Source organism: Melospiza georgiana, chromosome Z, assembly GCF_028018845.1.
Source record: "Melospiza georgiana isolate bMelGeo1 chromosome Z, bMelGeo1.pri, whole genome shotgun sequence".
In the NCBI taxonomy this organism is placed as follows: domain Eukaryota; kingdom Metazoa; phylum Chordata; class Aves; order Passeriformes; family Passerellidae; genus Melospiza; species Melospiza georgiana.
This window is the reverse complement of record NC_080465.1, coordinates 23,194,229-23,212,526: the sequence shown is the minus strand read 5'-3', so window position 1 is coordinate 23,212,526 and position 18,298 is coordinate 23,194,229. Positions and strand designations below refer to the sequence as shown.

General features: G+C 39.2%; 2 protein-coding genes across 2 annotated transcripts in view; one reads left to right on the top strand and one right to left on the bottom strand.

The window, feature by feature from the left end:
* ADAMTS19 (ADAM metallopeptidase with thrombospondin type 1 motif 19) overlaps nucleotides 1-6,937 on the bottom strand; it is a 130,176-nt gene extending 123,239 nt beyond the window's left edge. Inside the window, exons 1-2 of the mRNA XM_058043872.1 lie at nucleotides 6,818-6,937; nucleotides 5,236-5,846 (exon numbers count right to left, since the gene is read on the bottom strand). Coding sequence (XP_057899855.1) covers nucleotides 5,236-5,846; nucleotides 6,818-6,902 — 696 coding nt within the window. The 5' untranslated portion in view covers nucleotides 6,903-6,937. The remainder of the gene's footprint in view (nucleotides 1-5,235; nucleotides 5,847-6,817) is intronic.
* A 138-nt stretch (nucleotides 6,938-7,075) lies between these two features.
* Nucleotides 7,076-7,591, top strand: LOC131096221 (translation initiation factor IF-2). The gene has a single exon (XM_058044537.1). It carries the CDS (start codon nucleotides 7,076-7,078, stop codon nucleotides 7,589-7,591), a length of 516 nt encoding a protein of 171 aa, XP_057900520.1.
* The last annotated feature ends 10,707 nt before the right edge of the window (nucleotides 7,592-18,298 follow it).

The window sequence follows — 18,298 nt, the reverse complement described above, 5'->3', positions numbered from 1 at the left end:
GGAAGAGAAGTTCAGGATAGCTTTCCAAAACTTTTTGACCTGTCCAAAAATTCAAGTATACTTGCCATGTCAGGCACTACTCTCATTACAGGAATCACAAGGAAGTGTAACAATTTATTCATGGGGACTTTTCCCATATAAAAATGTCGAAACACTAGGGTTAAAATCCCTGTCTAGGAAGGAAGATGTCAAAACACACATTCAGCTTTTTCTTAGGCTGAATGCTATCCCCAAAAGTGATTGTGTGCAGAATTGTAGGAAAACATAAACTTCTTAATAGATTTTATTATTATTATTCATTCCAATTTCATTGTGCTTGTTCTGAGACAAGCTTCAAAGTCAGACTGTCTTCAATGGAGAGGTACAAAATAATAATTCCAGTTTTTTGGAAGCTCTAGTGTCCTGAATGTAAGGGACATGTGAAATTAGAATATCCTAAGAAGTCTAAATATTTTTAATGCATCATTTGCCATTCAATTACTAGTAGTTAATAACACTAACCTTCAAAACTAATCTTCACAAACTTTGTATCAGAAGCAGAAAAAGATATGCATTTCCTGTAGAGCTGCTTCAGGTTTTTTTCAAATCTTACTGAAGTGCTATACAACCCTTCCATTGGCCAGTAAAAGGCACATACATTTTTCACATCCTTATTTACTTGTTTTATTGTAAAAGTAGGACATTACAACTAGAAATATTCATTGAAATGCTGCCCTCCAATGATACTTGGCACATTTCTGCATGGCACAGAACAATTGTCATCCATTCTTTTGATGATCCTGGCAGCATTGCTTTGGATAGGGCTATTTAAGTGAAGTACTTGTCTATATCGTTTTAAAACCTGCTTGTCACTGGCAATGAGGCAGTGAGGCCTAATAAAAGCACCACACACTTCTGTAGAAAGCTCTTCCCTGGACTGGAGATATGCTAAGACTTGAGATATGTTCCAACTCAAGTCACTGTGAGAATGCACATTACTTTTAATAGCAAACTGTATTTTACACAGATTCATCCGAACTATAAATATGCTGTTGCTTGATTCACTTTCTTATGATCCAGTGAAAGTCAGATGAACTTCAAAACTTCTCTCCAGTAAACTAACCCAAATGTCAATGTTGTCTTCTTAGGTGGAGCTCCAGAGATGTTCTTAGACAGCTTGCAAGAAGCTGAGATGAACAGCACAGCAGCAAGGAGCTGCATTGTTCTGTCCATTCCCTGTGTCTACATTTGCTCCTGTTTGCCCTTCCTGGAAGTCTAAACATGCTCCATTACTTTAGAAATAAAAAAGCCATTCAGATCCTTTCTCGGCCCAAACAGAAATAGCTGTTCTCTATTTATTGCAGACTGCTTCAGTGAAAAGAAGAAGAAATGTTGGGGAAATCCCTGCCTGTCAGTACACAGCCATAGAGTACTACTGAAGGAATTAATTACCGAGAAAAAACTGTAGTCATACCTCTCTTTTTGAAATGAAATGAGTAGGGGATAAAGCACATATATGCCACATTTACAGAACTCTGTGGTAAAAGCAGTGAGACTACTTCAACTTTCATTCTAGAAGTAGATACAGGACCAGCAGTCTGATTTCTTAATTCTAAGTCCACAGTAAATTTCTCCTACAGCATGCTATACAAGCAAACAGAAGAAACAACCATTTAAATAATTAATGGTCCAGCTCTTCAATTCATCACTTACAGAGAACAGTCTCGGTGGCATCAGCAGGACTGTTTACATCCTGGTATTTGGCTAGCCATGAACAAGAAGTGGGCAGTCATCATGCAGATGGGAGAATCCTTGGAAACCTCTCCTTAATCATCTTCCCACAGCACCAGTGCAGAATCCCAAAATGTACTCAGAGTAAATCTCACTGAGCTTCAAAGAGATGTAAGCCTCCACAAGTGTTTTACCAAGGAGTTGGAGAGGACTGTCACCACTGGTCATGTGAGCTCTGAGACTGCTCAGGTCACCATGATGAAGTTTCTAGATAGACCATGCATATCTCCAACCTTTAGATTCATTACAAAATAACCACTTAGTTAAGTTTTGTTTGTTAAGATTAAGCAGCTTAATGAAGACACTTCTGAATGCTTGCAGTCAGAATTTGGTTAGTAATTATCCATGAGCACAGCGTTCATTTCTCACTTGTATTTTGGCATGACTTTCATAAGGCATTAGGAGCCCCATTAATATTACCTCTCCATACTGGTTCTTGATAAGCAGCTTAAAAAAAAAAACAAAAAACAAACACTATTGAAGCTCTCAAGAACTGTGAAATAATATAGGGAAGCTTTAATGCTGTCCTTTATGTGAGATGCTTTACACAAATGCAACCAGTGAAATATTCAAAAAGTATCTAAATTTCAGCTTCAGAGGGTAAGGTCTTTAACATCTGCAGCAATATTCTTCTTTCTATGTACATAAGTGGATTACTACACAGACCTTTTTCCCCCCCTATTTCCTGAATATCACTGGCACATGAGGTCAATGTGCCTTGAGAAACTGAACTGATACCAGTATCCTATGTGGATGGTACAATAATTTGACCTAAGGCCTCTCTTTAATTTATTGAAGATGCGGTATCTTTTGACAAAACTAGACCTACAGCAATAGCCACACATCTGTACTGTCAGGTATGACCTTTCCCTGCATATGATGGCCAAACCACTACACTCCTCCACCCTTTTTCCTGCACAGAATAATCACTGTTGTCTGTCAGACTACAGCTAATTTTTTTGGTCAGTAAAAAGACTCACTGAAAGGCTATTTCTGAAGAGCAGAATGGTATAATCTAAGCTGCATATCAGCCCACATTTGACTTTCCAAAGTGTATGCAGCTTACTAAACCTAACCCAAGGTCTGCAAGGCTTTGAAATGAGAGTGCATCTAAGACACTCGTATTTTCTCTGAAATGTCTTTATATTTAAAATGAAAAAATAAATTTTAATTCTAGTAACTAAAATAAAATATTTTTGGGGACAAGTTTCAATGTTATTTTACATGTTAAAAAAAGAAAATGTAGTTTGAAATACAGCTTGGCTCTATTTGCAGGTTCAGGCCTAGATGAAACATGGTGGAATATCCAACGCATGTTAGGATGTTTTTTCAATACTCTTGGAAACTCAGCAACTTACATATGTAATAGAGCCCAAGCAATGACTGAATAAAGAATGACAAATAGCTTAGGATTTGTTATGACAACTTTGACATAATAGCACTGTGCAATTTTTTTTTAACTAAGCCTGACACAGCAACACTCTCAGGAAGAACAGCTGCTTAACTATTTCACCACAAACAGGACAGTGCAGTTGAGGGTCATGACAACACCAGTCAACATCAGCAACAGTTGACAATTTTATTTGAGATACACAGAACACTTTATGTTTCAGCTGCAGTTTTCTAGATGGAGAGCATGATTTGGGCACATGCACACTTAGATGGCCAAAGGCTTTGGAGTAAGCTGGTGCTCCTAGTAAAGTCTAATAGTATCAATAATTACTAATAGGGCTCTCTACAAACAGGGATCTATCCAAAAAGTGAATCAATTTATATAATAAATCAGAGGTGTTACAGACATGCAATGATGTACATGGCTTTTGAATAGACACAATAAAAAGGTGATAATTATTTCTACCAATTTCTTTACAAAGATTTTCTAACCTAATTTTACCCAAACACAATGTAGAAGGAAGCAAAATTCTCAAAATAAGAAGGAGCATAGAAGTCAAATGCTTTTCATGAACACAAAACTCTTTTACCCAATTGTTTTCAAACCACCATCAATTGACTTTCAATATTTTTCTCCACAATTAATTCTACTACTTTGCTTCGGAAAATCTGACAAAATATCAATAATTAGATGCCAACCACTTAGAGTTGTGTGAAACTTGGCAGGTTCACTTTGCAGGAGTGCAGGCAAATATTTTATTTGGTGTCAATCCACCATTTTCAGTTTGTGTTGGTTTTTTAATAAGTTCAAATAGGCAAATGAATAAGCAGTCAAAATTTCCATATTTTACCTGGTTTCTCTTCATGGCCATACAAATAAAAAGGCATATCTTCATGAATCAGCAATGGAGCAAGTCAGATGTTCAAATTCAGAAAGAAATACAAGGAAAAATCTATCATGCAGTTATGGTGATCTACACCCAAATCCCAGAATTAGAGAGGATATTAACCCTCTCCAGCACCACTACTCTTTCTATTCTAAATTCTTTTAAGTGCTCCAAGAATGTGCATTTATTATGCTACATAAAGGCCCCAAATGATAGTAGCCCCAAAATAATAGTAGCAATAATTGGGGTTTTTTAAGGTCCTGCCAGCATTCTGTACCATCACAGGTAAACTTTTTTTTCTTTCTACACTTTCCACCCACCTGCAAGTACCTTAGGATGACTGCTCTTTGGATCATCACTGCTGTGGTCAGTGCACCCAATTCTGCTCTCTATCTAGCAAAACTCATGATTGATGCAATAGAAATAATAGCAGGGGGGAGCTTGTTTTACATAAGCGAATATGCCACAGAAGTAATAACAATTGAAAAGGTCTGACCATATTAAGGTTTCTGCTGAGAACTTACTCATTGCATTCTTCTGTGGAGGAGTTAAAAGGACAGAAGTCCCAAATTCAAGTAACTACAGGTACCACATGTGAGAAGCTGTGAGGTAGAGAAAAAAGGCCAAAGAGGTGAAAGTAAAGGAGTAATGAAAAGGAGAAAGGAGACATTGGTAAAATACTGCTAGAAATAAAAAAGACAGAACAGTTTGAAAACTGAACTGCAGAAGGAAGATAATTCAAATGAGGGAAATAACTTTAGAATACAGGATGAGAATGAAGAACAAATAGATTACAGATGGACTACAGGAGAGATGATGAGACAGAGAAAATAAAGGAGACAGAGCATGGAGGTATCTAATTACAGAACTCATTGAAGGCAAGATAAAATTACACATGGAGATGAGAAAAGTTTAAGAAATGGAAATCCAGAACCAGAAAGGTACCTATCTGGAAACAGGATAAATAATATCACCATTGTACAGGCTAAAGGCAGAATTAGGAATTGAGAAATGTTATGAGAAGTGTATGAATAGGAAAACTGTTAAAAAATTAAGTTAGGTACAGAGGTAGGACCCAAGATGCTACCAAGAAAGAAAGAAGACCTTAGGAAAGGAATGGGAATGAAAAGAAATAGATGAAGCAGGGACTTGGATGCAGGCCTAGGTGCATGCAAGGTCATCTTACCAGTCCACCACAGGTACTGAAGGAGGCGAAGGAGCCCGGGTAGCGGAGGACAGCACCACTGTAGTAACAAGCTCTCTCAGGTTGCAACTGTGTGGCACTGGGTGGAGTTTTGCCCTCACCCCCAAGCCGCTCTTCCACAGCAAAGCCAGGAGCCAGGAAGCGGCTGTCCCTCTTGAGCAGTAGGTATAGTTCCCGAGCAAAAGCTGGGATCCTCAGCAGCACTTCATCTCCATCCTCTGATGAAGGTGGTGGTGGGGGGGATGGTGGTGGTGGCAACTGAGAGGCAGCACCAGACCCCTGGGGCAGGGGGGACCAGTGGTAAAACTCCTGAGACTCATACTCATCCTCAGTGTCCTCTTCCTCTGCTGCCTCCCCTACAGCCTGTGCCTGCCCATCCACCGAGGAGGAGACTGAACGCACCTCTCGGGAGCTGCCAGCTGCTGGGCTGGGTGTGGCTGGGCCACTGAAAGTGCTGCTTCGGTTCCCACTACCGGGATCAACGTTGCAACCCCCACCACCACCACTGCCACCCGTTGGCTCCTGCTGGCCCGGGCTCCACAGTGCAGGGAAGACGATCTCCCACTCCTCAGTCTCTTCTGAAGCATGGAGACCTGTGAGAAATGCAGCAGATGCTTTAAATGAGTGAAGCACTGAACAGCATCCAGTGCCTGCTAAAAACCTTCCCCTTTGCCCACCACAAGATGGTCCTTCTGATTCCAAGACCAACAAGCATGCCAGATAAAACATAGTGGGATTCATTTGCTCCTTTCATCTTGTCCTTATGCAGAGCAGGGGGGCCAGCTGTTGGATGGGTCTGTTCTGTTGATGCGTCTGGAACACACAAGGCTCTGCAGAACATAGAGAAAGCTGGACCTCAAGCTGGGCAGAAGCTGTGTTTGTACCAGTAGCTGGGGATGTCTTTCCTTTTGATCACCACCTCCATGCAAGGAAAGTTGCATAAACCCTTCATCATTTAGACAAAGCAACAACTGTTTCATATAGCTAAAATAAAATTGCTTGGGAAAACCTGAACAAATTTGAAAATTTCAACCTTCTTCTCAGCATGCTGTGCAAGACCCATTATGCCTCCCAAATTTTGGCCAAATACACACATACACACACACCATGGCTGCACATAAAAGTAGCAGTTGCATGCACATGCTGTATGATGATCATTCTTATAATGAAACTGAATGAGAATAACTTACTACTGATACTTGCATATCCCAAACACTCTACATCACAATACAACCAAAGTCCAGCATGCCAGCATTATGTTTACAAAGATCTGAGTACACACAACCTACACTAGCCTGAGACAGGAAACAGTTTTATTTACACATTAATCGCACACTCTAGGAACAGCACAGCCAGGAGAGATGAGAGGGCTGCTTGTGGAAATCAGGTCTCGTACAGAGCAGCGCTGCGCAGTGCACTCTCACAGCCAAGGCGCACATTATCTGATCACCCATCGCTTACGGGGGGCGGGCGCGGTTAACAATGGCCAGGTACCGCCACCGGCAGCCGCGGGGCGCGGAGGCCGCCCCGGGCTCGGCCCGTCCCGCGAAAGGCGCGCACTTACCTGCGCCGAGCCCGCTTGACAGCACGCACAGCTGGTAGAACACGCAGCAGACGCGGCTCAGGCGCATCCTTCCTCCCGGCGCCATCGGCTCCGCGCCCGCGGGACGCCGGCTGGCAAGACACGCAGGGCCGTGCCGAGTCGTGCCGGGCCGAGCGGGGAGTGCCGTGGGGCGCAGCCACCTGGGCGCCCGCGGAGAAACTCGGGAGAGCGCGAGCAGCGCGTCCCGGCGGGGCGGGCAGGCAGCACCGGCGGCGCGGGATGCGCAGGGAACGGCGGCCGGGCGCGCGTGTGTGTGCGTGTGTGCGCGTGTCTCTGTCCGTCTGTCCGTCTGCGTGTGCGTGTCCGTGTGTGTGCGCGTCTGCGTGTGGGTGGGCGCGGGCAGGCAGGAGCGCGGCCCGTGCGCGCACACAGCGCCCAGCGGCGGGCGGGCAGCTGCGCCCCGGCGGCAGCGACCGCGCTGCCCCCGCCCGCCGCTCGCCCCCACGGGGCGGGACGCGCCGGGCCCCGTCCCGTCCGGCCCCGCCCCGCCCCGCCCGGGCGGGCACCCGCCGCGGCCCCCCTTCCCTCGCCCCGCCGCAACCCCGCCGCCGGGCCGCGGGCAGGCGCCCGGGCGGGTCCGCGGGCAGCCGAGCCCCGGCCGCGGTGCCGGAGACGGCGCTCCGCAGCCTGCCGCCCCTCCCGTCTGCGAGGGGCGCGCACCGGTGCGCCCCGGCTGCGGGAAGGGTTCGCCTCATCCCCGTTGCCAGCAAGGCGCTCAGGGGAGCCTTTGCCTAAATTCAGGGAGCAGCAGACACTGACTGCTTTTGCCTAGTTTTGTGTAATTTGATTCTAAACTCCTTTTGCCCCCGCCACGCAGCTCTCCATGGAAACCCATCACTTTCCACCCCGGCCCTTGTCAGCAGAGGAACGAGTAAATGAGGAGCTGAGCAAAAAGCTTTAGCTGCACATCTAGCATCAGCATGAACTGCAAAAGCAACAGGTAAACACGTCCCTCTAAAAGTCGGATTTTGTCATAACTTCTGCTGCTTTACCTACTGTTCTTAATGTCAAAGGTGATTGTTGTGCCTTAGGGGAAGGCAGAGCAATCCAGTGCGACGAGGAAAGCCATCTGTGCCGTTAAGGGGAAGCAAAGAAGTTGCAAGAATTCTTTCTAGAAGTTAGTTGTGTAAAATGAAAAGCAAAACATACAAACAAACAAAAATCACGTGTTACAGCTCCAAATAAAAAACACGTTTAGACTCTACAGAAGCCAAATGCAGCTGGCTTTTGGTCTCTGCTCTGCTCGATAGCTGCTTGAAACGTATGCTGCATGGATAGGTATTCTCAGCTGGCTCCAAATAGTATTTTTTTATTAGTTGTTTCATTTTATAGGGGAAAAAGGTTATCATACGCTGGTCTTTTTGTCTTTTTCTTCTTTTTTTTTTTTTTTTTTTTTTTTTTGCATTTGAGCCAACTAACACTGAGCAAAATCAGAGGGACTCAGCGAAAACAAGATGAATTGATTAGGAAGAGGGGAGCTTTTCAGGGCTGCAAACTGGTATTTGCCTGATAATTAGGTGACCTTAAAATGCATTTCAATGGAAGCTTTGTTTTCCAAATAAATAAAACATATGTACTAATTTACAGTGGAATTAGTTAATAGGCCAAATCCTGCAGCCTTTTCATAGCCACAACTATCCTTACAACTGGAGGAATTATCAGGAAATGCTGCAAAATGCGGTTTATAAGCTTCTGTGAAAGTATTAGAAACAAATTCTGTTAACAAATTTTATTTTTGTTACAACAAATCAGAATGTACAGGCAAGATGCAAAAATGCACAGAGAGGACCTTTGCTCTGAGATAACAAGGGGGAATAAGGTAAAAAAGATATGGCATGTGAATGTGCTTACTTTAAAACTGTGAATTGCTGTGACTGTTTCCAATCTGCTAAAGTTGTTGATCCCTTTGGACAAGATTCTGTTTCTCTTGTTCACATGTATAATCTTACTAAAAAGACACAAAACGCTGGTTTTGACAATCAGGTAAGGAGAATTTGGCCTTTTCAACACAAACTGCAAATGATAAAGACGTTTTAAAAAATGCCAGTTGAGAAAGATTTCATGTGTTTGACTTCATCACCAGCCAAAGAAAAAAGTACATTTCCAATAATTCTCCACATATGAATACAGGGCAAGCTAAAATCAACATGGAGCTGCAACAGATTTCTTTAGTTCATTTTATGTTTTGTTTTTATCGTTTCAATAGTTAAAGTAAAAATATAGGGGGAAGTTCTTTATGTTTACATTTGGGGAAAGTGCACTATAAAATAGAGCCCCTACTGGTGTTCATTAGTTTTAACAGAGAGTCTGGTCATAGGTTAATGCTGGTAGATGATATCGTAGCCCACCACATGCTAACTGTAGTCACTGTGAGACTAGTGCAGGGAAGCATGTCTCAAAGAGAATTAGAATTAAGGGAACAAAACAATTATTTCATACCACAGTAAGTTTGCAGAGAGAATAATATTGTATCCGTGTGTACTCTACAAAACTCTATTTTCTTAGTCACAAAGCCATTCCAACTCTGCAAAATAGTTTTTACTTTACCAAAGGTGTGGTACAGGACGTGTTATAAACTATGCATTTGTAAAATTGGAAGAAGAAGTATCTTGAAGAAGTATCTTTGAAGAAGTATCTTCAAACTTGATACAAAAGGAAATGCAAAGAAAAATTGTCTGCTCCACTAAATTCTTAAAACGGAATCACCCATCTGAAAGGTCGAAGCCTTCTGGCATTTCATGAGATTTGTGCAGAATCACAAATGTAAAGCATGTGTTAATTTGTAAAATACAACAATTATTCAGACCATCTCACAGATATGAGAAAAAAAATCCACAGAAAATTAAGTAAAGAATATGTCCTTGTCAGTCCTTCCTGACTGGGATTAATCCACCCAATTTTGTTGAAATCAATATAAATTTGGCAATTTCCTTTTGTTTAGTTCTCCCTGATGTTAAATTTACGAAACTGTACCATCACTCCCTTAAGGACTGTCGAATCAAGGATTCCACCAGTCCCCTCCACAGGCTGACTTTCCATTTCTTCAGTATGCCAAGATCATTCACAATCACTGATAATACAATATAGACATCTCAAGCCATCTTTTGAAGATATCAGTATGATTCTTCAACTTTCACACCCTTCACTCCATGGTTTTATCTAAATCTGTGCTGCAGTTTCTGTCTTACCTTTCAAAAGCAAGGGCCAAATCTCTGTTTCCCCTGGACCCTCATTTCATTTACTATCTGTTAGGAGTGATTTATTTCTGAGGATTAAGGTAAGTATTGACAGATCATTCTATAGAATTCAAAATATCAGCTTCTAGCAATATAAACACCACCATCAGTCAGAGACTTTCATTGGTTTGTTTTTTCTCCTTACTTACTTAATCATTTAACTGTAAAAGCTGATACAAATTTATGCATAAGAAAGGGTTTTAAGATTACCTGAGCTTTTCATTATATACAAGATTTCCTCCAGTAATTGTTACCAAAAATCCACAAACCTTTAATCCTCCTCACAAGGATATAGTTATTAATTATTTTTGTATATGCTTTATATGTAACTATTGAACTAGGATACTATTGATTTTTAAAAAATCCTTAAGCATATTTGTTTCAGATTTTTACAACTTAAGAAAATATTCTGGATGGATGGAAGAAATCAATTCTGATTTGAATGGTGCTTACTACATTAAGGCCACATATCATATGTCCACTGAGATTAGAAACAGAAACTCACATCTTCCTGTTTCTGGGGTGCTTTACAAATGTTATCTCAGTCTAAATAAACTTGTTTCAAAGAAGATTGAACAAAATACCTTCTGATGCAAAAGATACATGCGAACCAATGCTGCAAATTTTCTCTACCTAAGCATGAATGAAAAGAAGTTTTTTCCCTTTTAGAAAATGCTGTATTCCCTATCTCTTCAACTGAACAGTGAATTTCCACTGTCGACTAACTCACAAACTCTGAACATTTAGTCTGTAATTCTATACCTTTATTTACAAGCTCAACATGAAGGTTTATTTAAAAGGCATGTATTTAAGATCGCTACAAAAAACTTCTTTTGCAGCTCTTACTGCAGAGCAAATCTTACGGTTACATCTGAACTCAGTAGTACAATCAGACGACCTGCTGAGTAAGATATGTGTCAAACTGTTGTGAGCTTAATACCTCCTCTTTAAAGCGCATCGACTTTGAAAGGACAAAATTAAGCCCATAGCAACTCAATGTCACTATGCCACACCACTACTTCTTATGATTCAGTTGAATTTAGTAAATTCAATTGAAGCAAAATTTACTCCCAAGTTGTTGCCTTGTGAGTTACTTCTCAAAGTCATATTGATCAATTTGGGCATAGTATTAGCTAAAAATATGCTGTCAACACAATATTCACCCTATTTATTTAGAATGCTTCACCAAGTCACCACTTAATTAGAATAGTCTTTCATAACTCTTTTATTATATCCTTTTATTTTAGTGATTTCTTTAAAAAAAACCCAAAAGATGCTTGGCAATTGTTTACATTTTGACAGAAAGCTGTACAATGGCAGGTAGTAAAGTACTCTACTCAAGCTGAAACCACTTTAAAGACAGCCAGGCACTCTGTGTGAACCTGAGTTCCACACAGCTTTCCAAGCTAAAGTTTTCCCTCAAAGTGGAGCTTCTTCAGATTCCTTAACTGAATCATCTAACAGGCAAATATGTCACCTGATCAATTATGGCAAACAGGCTACTTCAGAATGATCAATAAATAGTTCCCATTTTTTGGAACATCTTAAAGGGGCAAGGCTTCAAATTTGAAACCTGCAACTCGTCTCTTGGAGAAAAAAAAAATTAATTTCTAAGAATCACAGTATCATTTAGGTTGAAAAAGACCTCTGAGATCATCAAACCTTTGCCTTTAGAGAGTATAGAAAAGATGCTATAACAGAGGTTATTTATGGAGAATAATTCACATTGTTGATTAACATTGTATGGTTCTTCTTGACAATTACACTTTAAAATAATACAGTAATCCTCTTTTAGAGTGCATCTACAAAATAAAAATAGTTCGGAACTGTAGCATAATTTATAAATGTATATGAGCATATGGAAATGGTAACTATTGAAAAAAAGTAATTATGGAAAATACCCCTAAAAAGGGCTTAATGGACACAAATTTTCAGAGTGGAGGCAAGTCTTTCCCCAAAACAAAGATTATGAAACTTAGCTCCTCTTCCAAACTGTAGGAATAGTTTAGAAGAACAAAGAAATTTTTCATCCATCACTAAAAATGGTGAAAACGGTTCCTGTAGGAAAATTATCTCATTTGTGGCATTAGTATTAACAAAAAAAAAAAAACCAAACCAAAAAAAACACAAAGCACCTAAAACTTCTAATTCATATCAGAAGCAAAATCAGAAAATTTGACAAGGTGACTTCGTGATCTCTCTGCCCACACATCCCCCTACATTTAAAGGAGGTAGAGAAAACAGGCAGAAATACAAATCTTATAAGTAAAAATTTTTGGTAGGAACTGCAAACATCTGGGACTGAGTACAAAACTGAGCATTATAATAAAAGCAGAATTATTGCCAACTACATTAGTTTATTAGAGAATGCTAGGTCTGCTATGTTTAAAGTAGTAAGTTTAAAATATTTGATAAGCCAGTTATCCCAACCCTACTAATGTGTTATATCTGTTAATCAGTTATCCCAACCTCACTAGTCTGTTTCAGAATTTATTCAGGTTTTATTCAGAAAAATGGACCAATCATTTCAAGTGAGTTAAAAATACTGTCCATTGCTTCCCTAAACAATTTAGATGCTAAGTAGTACTACCATCATAATCTTTTTACAGGATTTTCTCTTCTGAAAAGAAAGATCAAATGCCCTACTTTTTCAGGCAAGGAATTAGTATACCACAGAAGCCTATAAACTTGAAAAATGAATGAAGAATACAGAACTGGGAATGATAATATAAAAGGCACTGCAGGCAAATACGGTATGACATGAAATAAGGCTCCAAGAGATGTTTTAAAAACTGAGTAATTTCTAGAGTTTCAGACAGTTAAACTGCAGTTTATCAGTATAGATGCATTATCATTTTTGTTATGTATTTATTATGTTATTATGTAACCATATCTTTATTGTGCTGCTAACTCACACTGAGAAAAAGAAGACAACAGGGAGGAGAATGGATCCAGGATCAGGAGAAGCAAATGTAGAGGTGATTGAAAACTGATTAAGGGAATGAAACCAAGTAAAACAAGAGGGAATACAGAGAAGATCATGGGATTCCACTTGTATGGAATCTTAAGCTGTAAGTAAATCAAAGGAAGCAGTCCATGCAGCAAGGTGATTTCCTCGCTGTTTTGTAAGGTGAGGCACACAAATAGCCTTGCTTTCTGAAACACATATTTCTTTCTGTGTAGGTTTAAAGAAAGCATTCAATGACAGCTAAACAAAGACAATCACTGATTTCTAGATATCAGCCTTCAGCTTCTCACCTATCTGCAAGCATTGAAGATGTCATAAAACCTTAGAAATGAAGGTAACTAGTCCCCCAGTCATTATTCATTTAGATGACAGTGTGAATATCCTATTTGCACTTTCCCTTGCCACAGAAGAGAAAGACTTCATTATAGCTACCAGATAAAAAGCAAACATTGTAGAAATTATTTATTTTCTCCTATCTAAAGGATTTATTCATAAGAACTGCTGTGTGGTAGCCTGCAGAACAGGCTGCCTTGCTCTTTTAGCCTCTGTAACTGGGAAACCCATTAGGACCACATGAGTTGTCAAAGTATACGGTATGTTACATACTGTATGAGTACTGTCCACAGGCACTCACTTTGAAGGCAGGCCAATGGCAAACAGTGGCACCAGGAGACCAGCTAAAATATAGAGAAATGAAGGCGACAGCACATAAAACACAAGTTGTGCAAGACCTCTGTTAAACAGGCAAAAAGCCAAGAACACATGGCTAAAGGGTTTCCAAGCTACTCTCTAGGAGTCTTTTGCTTGAACAGAGGTGGAAAAAAATACTGGCATCATATGAGATGTTCTAAGTTTTGCTTAATATTTCTTAATCTCTGCTTCACTCTCTTCCCCATTAGGTGAGACAGATAATAATCAAAGTGCAAAAATTGGTGGTTTTAAGCAAGGTCAGGCTGTAGAAATAAACAAATGGACAAGCCACACAATGGTGATCGTGTCCCTGGCCAAAACCAGGAAGTGTCAGTCAACAGAGAGCTCAAAAATCTCCATAGTGGAAGAGACATCAGTTTCTGTTTCCAGAGCTCCCTGAATATTAAATGTGCTATCTATCATTACTATCTAAAAAATTCAGTTATCCAATAAAATGCCAGAAATATTTGTCAGAAAACTTTGGGATTACTTATAAATGCTTTTTCTGAACCAGATGGTGTAAATCTGAACCATGATTGCTCCTGATATTTTTTCCAGTGTAAAACCTTGACGAAGGATTTTACCTCCATGTCTAAATAGCCATGTAAACCTAACTCATGTCCAATATGAAGGAAACAGGTTTCTGTATATTCAAACTAAATATTACCGCAGGACACCTGAGATTGATACTATATCACTGAAAAAAACAAAAGGAATGGTTATCCTGCCAAAAAAGACTAGCAGTCATTCTGATAATAAGAAATAAGTGAAATTTCCTATGCCTAGAAATATTTCAAATAGAACATCAAAGTAATTGTTTATTGGTAATCCACTTATGTTGTACATAACCCTACTTTTAAAGGTCCTACTGTCATAGCCTTATATGACCAAAAGATACAAAAGCATGTTTTCATGTTAATTTTTGGTGTAAAAAGCACATAGACACAAGCTAGTGTACTGTTGAGAGCTACACAAGTTGAGTTTAAAGTTACATTCATGATTCTATGATCTCTCACTTCCAAGCCAGTGTCCTAGATAGCAGAACCAGTTATTTTAATATTTATGCTAGGTAAGACAATATCAACCCAGGATACTATAAATTCAGCAATTTCATAAGCAAGTAAAATCATAAGCACGTTTCCCCTCCCATTTCTTACCTTAATTTTGATGTGAAGAAAAGGAGAGGAGCAGGGTCTAGAAGCTTATTTTTAGGGATGGCTGATTTAACAAGATCAGTGTCAGTGTGACAGTTTTTCAGAGAAAATTAAGCTGGTGTAATTTTTTGCACAAACCTTTTATACAAATTTTTCATAAATACAGTAAGAAGATGGGCTTGAAAGGGAAAACGGCATATTCTAAACAAAGCCTCTCTGGCTTTTGCTGCCAAAAGAAAAAAAAGAATATACTTTAACACATAACCGTTACCCGGAAAAGGTAAATGCTTGCAGAATACAGATCAGAGAATGTTGATGGGTTGTTTTTTGCTTCAGGAAACCTGTGTTTGGTATTTGCACATTGGTGCCAAAGCAGCACCTCCTGTTTCATTCTAAATGTAGCAGGATTTCTTTGTACTTTGCTTATCCCCTCATTCATCAGTCTGCACGTATTAGAAGAAAGTCTTCCTTTGATCTTTGGAAATAAAGACATCTCTTCTAGAAAACTATTTCAAAAGCAAAAAGGAGCCAAAGAAATAATTTTTGCAAAGCAGTGAAGAAACCTGGATGTCGGCAGAGAGATGGAGACTTTAAAATAAAAACTGCAAGGTGCCGAATTCAAAGAGTGGGCTCTCTTGCCTGGTTAAATAGCTATCTGCTTTGTAACCAGGTGTTCCAGCACAGAAAGCCTCTTACTAATTCAGGCTGGGGGATGTGAAGACCAAAACTTACACAGGTAGAACTCTTCCCACTGAAATCAAAATCCTAAATTTAACTTTAAACCATTGGTTGCTCAGAGGAAAAGTGAGCATTCAGATTTAGCTTAGTTCTGAGAAGGAAGATAAGTATAGTTGTTTATACTGCATTTACCCCCAATAGCTATAGCTTGTATTGCACCATCTATATAAAAGCATCATTGTTATTGGCTATTTTCCACTTGCTATTTATAAAAAGGTAGATCCACTTTGATTCCTTTGTGACTTGAGATCATGAAGGTTAGAGTGCCTTAAGGAACATATGTAGTTTCACAAGCTAGGAGGACCATATAATCTATATTCTGTTTTAATGTGACATCTAGAGAACAAGAGATGAAGGCACAGCAAAAGCAAATAAGGATATCGTTTGATTGGAAGCAATTATGTGGAAACTGGCCAAATAACAAGCTCTGCCTGTAACTGTCCCTCCTGACCTATGGCATGCCTGTCCACTATCAGTAGTGGAAATGCCCTCAATCAACAAGTTGCTCCTCCTCTTCTCCATTTTGGCAAATGAAAGAGCTTACGAGAATGACTACTGCTTCATTCAGGAAAGGGAATTACTTAGAGGGCAAAATCTTCCCCTACTTTTAGGCACTGCAGAGCATATTGCACTAAACTTTTAAGTACTTAGTCCACAGAGGGTCAGCTGCATTTGTTGAACAAGCAAAGCACAAATTTGCAGTTCAGATGTGGCTGGCAGTGGAGTGTCATCTTGCCCATCTTAATATATCATAATTTTTCCCAGCTTACTCTTCTTTTTTAAAATACTTTCCACTATACAAAGTCAAGTGGCTATTCTGATAAGAAGTGTGATTCACAAATACAAGCAAAAGTGATAAATGAATGAGGAGACAATTAAAAATATAAGGAAAGAGGGGAAAATGGAGGGAAAAAAAGAAAAAAGTGAGACACATCCTTTTCCTTTTATAAGTTATGAGCACTGCAAGGTTTCTGTGGTGACTCTCTAGCAAACCAGCCTTCAGCTTGAGGACAGCTGAAGTTTTGCTCCTGCTTTAGTAAACTGCAGAGCTTTGCAAATGGCATACTATTTTAAGGCATTTTGGACAATATGCCAAATTTCTGCATGTCCTTTTCTAAAGTAAAGTTTCTCTTTAGAGAAATTATTCTCACTTCCAACTTCTAAATTATTAATTCAAAATTCCTAACATCAGTCAGTAGGTTGCATTGTTTATATTCCTAATATCCATCAGTAGTTTGTCTAATTTAAGAATAATAATTGCTAATTTAAGAAAAAAAATTGCTCTAATTTAAGAATAATAATTGTTTCTAGACAAATACATATGCCCATCATAGATCTGCAGTAGATAATAAAGTTCTAGATGTCTTGGAGCTTGACATTGAAAAAAATTATCTCCTTTTGTTTTACTGAGGATTCAGATATAAGTTGTGAGTTTTAATAGCTCAGTGGAGACAGTCATATATTAAAGAGATTGCTTAGTTTCTGTTCCTCAAAGCTTCAGGGTCACATTGGTTGAAAGTCATCTTGATAACTTTTATTATCCTGTTAATTTTTTCTTGATCTTTTTCTATGTCTTCAAGAAAATATTTCATTAGGTATTTACGTAATTTATTTGGTTAAGAAAAATAAGTAAAACAGCAAGCAAATGGTGATTGTAAGAAAATATGCTGCATCATATAAAGTATATTTTAATCAGTACAAATCATGAAGGGAATATGTATAATGAAGATAAGTAGAAAACTCCCTTTAAGAAAGGAAATGCCATCAGTTAAGGAGTGTTACAGTCAAGTTTCCCAGTGAAATAAATGCATTTTCAATTCAGTAGAAAGAGAAAATTCAATTAAATATATTTTGAAATCTAAACTTCCACAGAAACACTGAATTCAGTTATCTTAAATTGAGACACCTTCCCAATTTATCGATTGCAAAATTATTAAGAAGCATTTCCAATTTTATGTACACTGAAAAAGAATGATCTGTCTTTTTTGGTGTTAACATAGTTGTCTCTTTAAAGCACACTTGATGTGTTCACAGAAGGGTACAAGTGACTGCGTATTTCAAAGTCGTTTTCAGGTATCTTTTCAAGATAAGAGTGTTTTTTCTTTACCTTTTTGTCTGGAATGAAAATAATGTTCCTGCATTGTATACATCACTTTAAAAATATTTGCAGAATATCTAGACTTAACTTCAAAAAAAAACATGTGTGTGAAGCAATGTGTTTTAAGAAAACAGGGAGAAAAGCAGTCATAGAACCACTTCAGAGGACAAGCTGGATAAAATGTCTGAGAACAACTGAACTCTGCTAGAGGGAGCTCTGCAGCTACATATTTACTCAAGTGAACTTTAAAAGAATTTGCAGTCTACCTGCTGTTGTAGACAAAGTTAGTCGGAACTTGGAGCTAGCAGCTTAAACAGTAGTAATAGCTAGAGCAGACAGAGCCTGTAGATTGTGGCATATGATCCACAGCAAGCAGATTTCAACATGCCAAACATGTTGCTACCCGCAGGAGCAGTCAAAGCAGACTTAACACAATGTGGCATCTTATAAGATGACCACTTAACAACCTCTTAGTAAAAAAAGCCCCAAAAACCAATACAACAACAACAACAACAAATCAAACCAGTAGAAAACCAAGGAGATCCTAATATTATTATG